The sequence below is a fragment of the Trypanosoma equiperdum genome (genome assembly GCF_001457755.1).
Source record: "Trypanosoma equiperdum strain OVI genome assembly, contig: ctg_828, whole genome shotgun sequence".
In the NCBI taxonomy this organism is placed as follows: domain Eukaryota; phylum Euglenozoa; class Kinetoplastea; order Trypanosomatida; family Trypanosomatidae; genus Trypanosoma; species Trypanosoma equiperdum.
In genome coordinates, this window is record NW_027124785.1 from 1,831 (window position 1) to 3,005 (window position 1,175).

A 1,175-nucleotide genomic window follows, 5' to 3' on the forward strand; every position below is an offset into this window, starting at 1 on the left:
TGAAAACCACGGAACAGCACTACGCGCAGCTTTCACAGGCCCAACTTCAGGCCGCCAAAGCTGAACTAGCAGTGATATCCGACACAGCAATCGAGTTAGCCACAATAACAACGCCACCTGTACCGCCAATCACACTAATAAAATCGGCAAACATCGCCGCGGAGATGAAAAAAATCTTTCTCGGTGACGCTGCAGCAACTCTGGCAACCGTAAACAACAACCAGATCTTCTGTGCTTCACCAAGTTCCATCAGCTCAACAGACACTGCCTGTACCACAACGGCTCCAAATGGCACGGTTAAAACATTACTGGCGGCAATGAGCTGTATATGCCAAAGAGAGCAAAGTGGCCAAGTAGAAGACATTTGTTTCAAGGGCCAAATAGCTTCCAATGTCTGGAAGAACACAGCCGCGTCGAAAAACAACGCAGCCAAGGAACAACTGCAGATTTACACATCAGAATATCACGAAGAAACAACAATATAACAAACGATACGAAAAGCACTGGCAAACGTAGCACGGCTCGTAACCACTAAATCCGGAAACACATACCTCGGATCATTCGAAACAACCTGCAACGGGAAACAAAACAACGGCAGGTGCATCAAATTGTCAAACAAAAAACCCCACGAAATATTTAAAGACACGGCAACCCCATGGCTCAAAGAGATGGAGGAGCTCGCAGAAGCTCTAGAAGCACGAGAAAAACATAACAACCTCGTCAACGAGCGAAGTAAACAATTGGATGTTCTGGATGCGCGGGCCACAGCTCTAGAAAAACCACGCAGCTTTGCGCCAGAAATAGCACAAACAGCGCAAGAAACCGCCGGCAGCAAAGGAAAAGTGGAATAAAATAAGCCGCATAACTGCGCCACCCATACCACGAACTCGACCTGCAAAAAAAAGTAACTGAAAATGGGAAGGGAAATCGGAAACAGATGGAAAATGCAAATCCAAAGATGGAGAAGAGCAGAAAAACACAGAAGGAGCAGAAGAAACACTAAATTCAGAAGGGAAAAAGTGCTCCGAAAAGAAAAACAAGAGGAGTACAAATATACTGACAGAAAATTGGAGAATAATGCTTGCAAAGGTTCCAATTTTCTTGTAAATAAGAACTTTCTCTGATGTATGCTGTTTTTATGAGTTTTTAGCATTTTAAGGACTTTAAGGATTTTA

The 1,175-nt window shown here is 44.1% G+C and overlaps 1 pseudogene across 1 annotated transcript in view; it reads left to right on the top strand.

Moving 5' to 3' along the window:
• TEOVI_000387700:pseudogene overlaps positions 1-666 on the top strand; it is an 808-nt pseudogene extending 142 nt beyond the window's left edge. The window contains 2 exon segments of the mRNA in view: positions 1-623; positions 625-666. The exon segment at positions 1-623 is cut by the window's left edge and continues 142 nt beyond it. Coding sequence covers positions 1-623; positions 625-666 — 665 coding nt within the window.
• Positions 667-1,175: the final 509 nt, after the last annotated feature.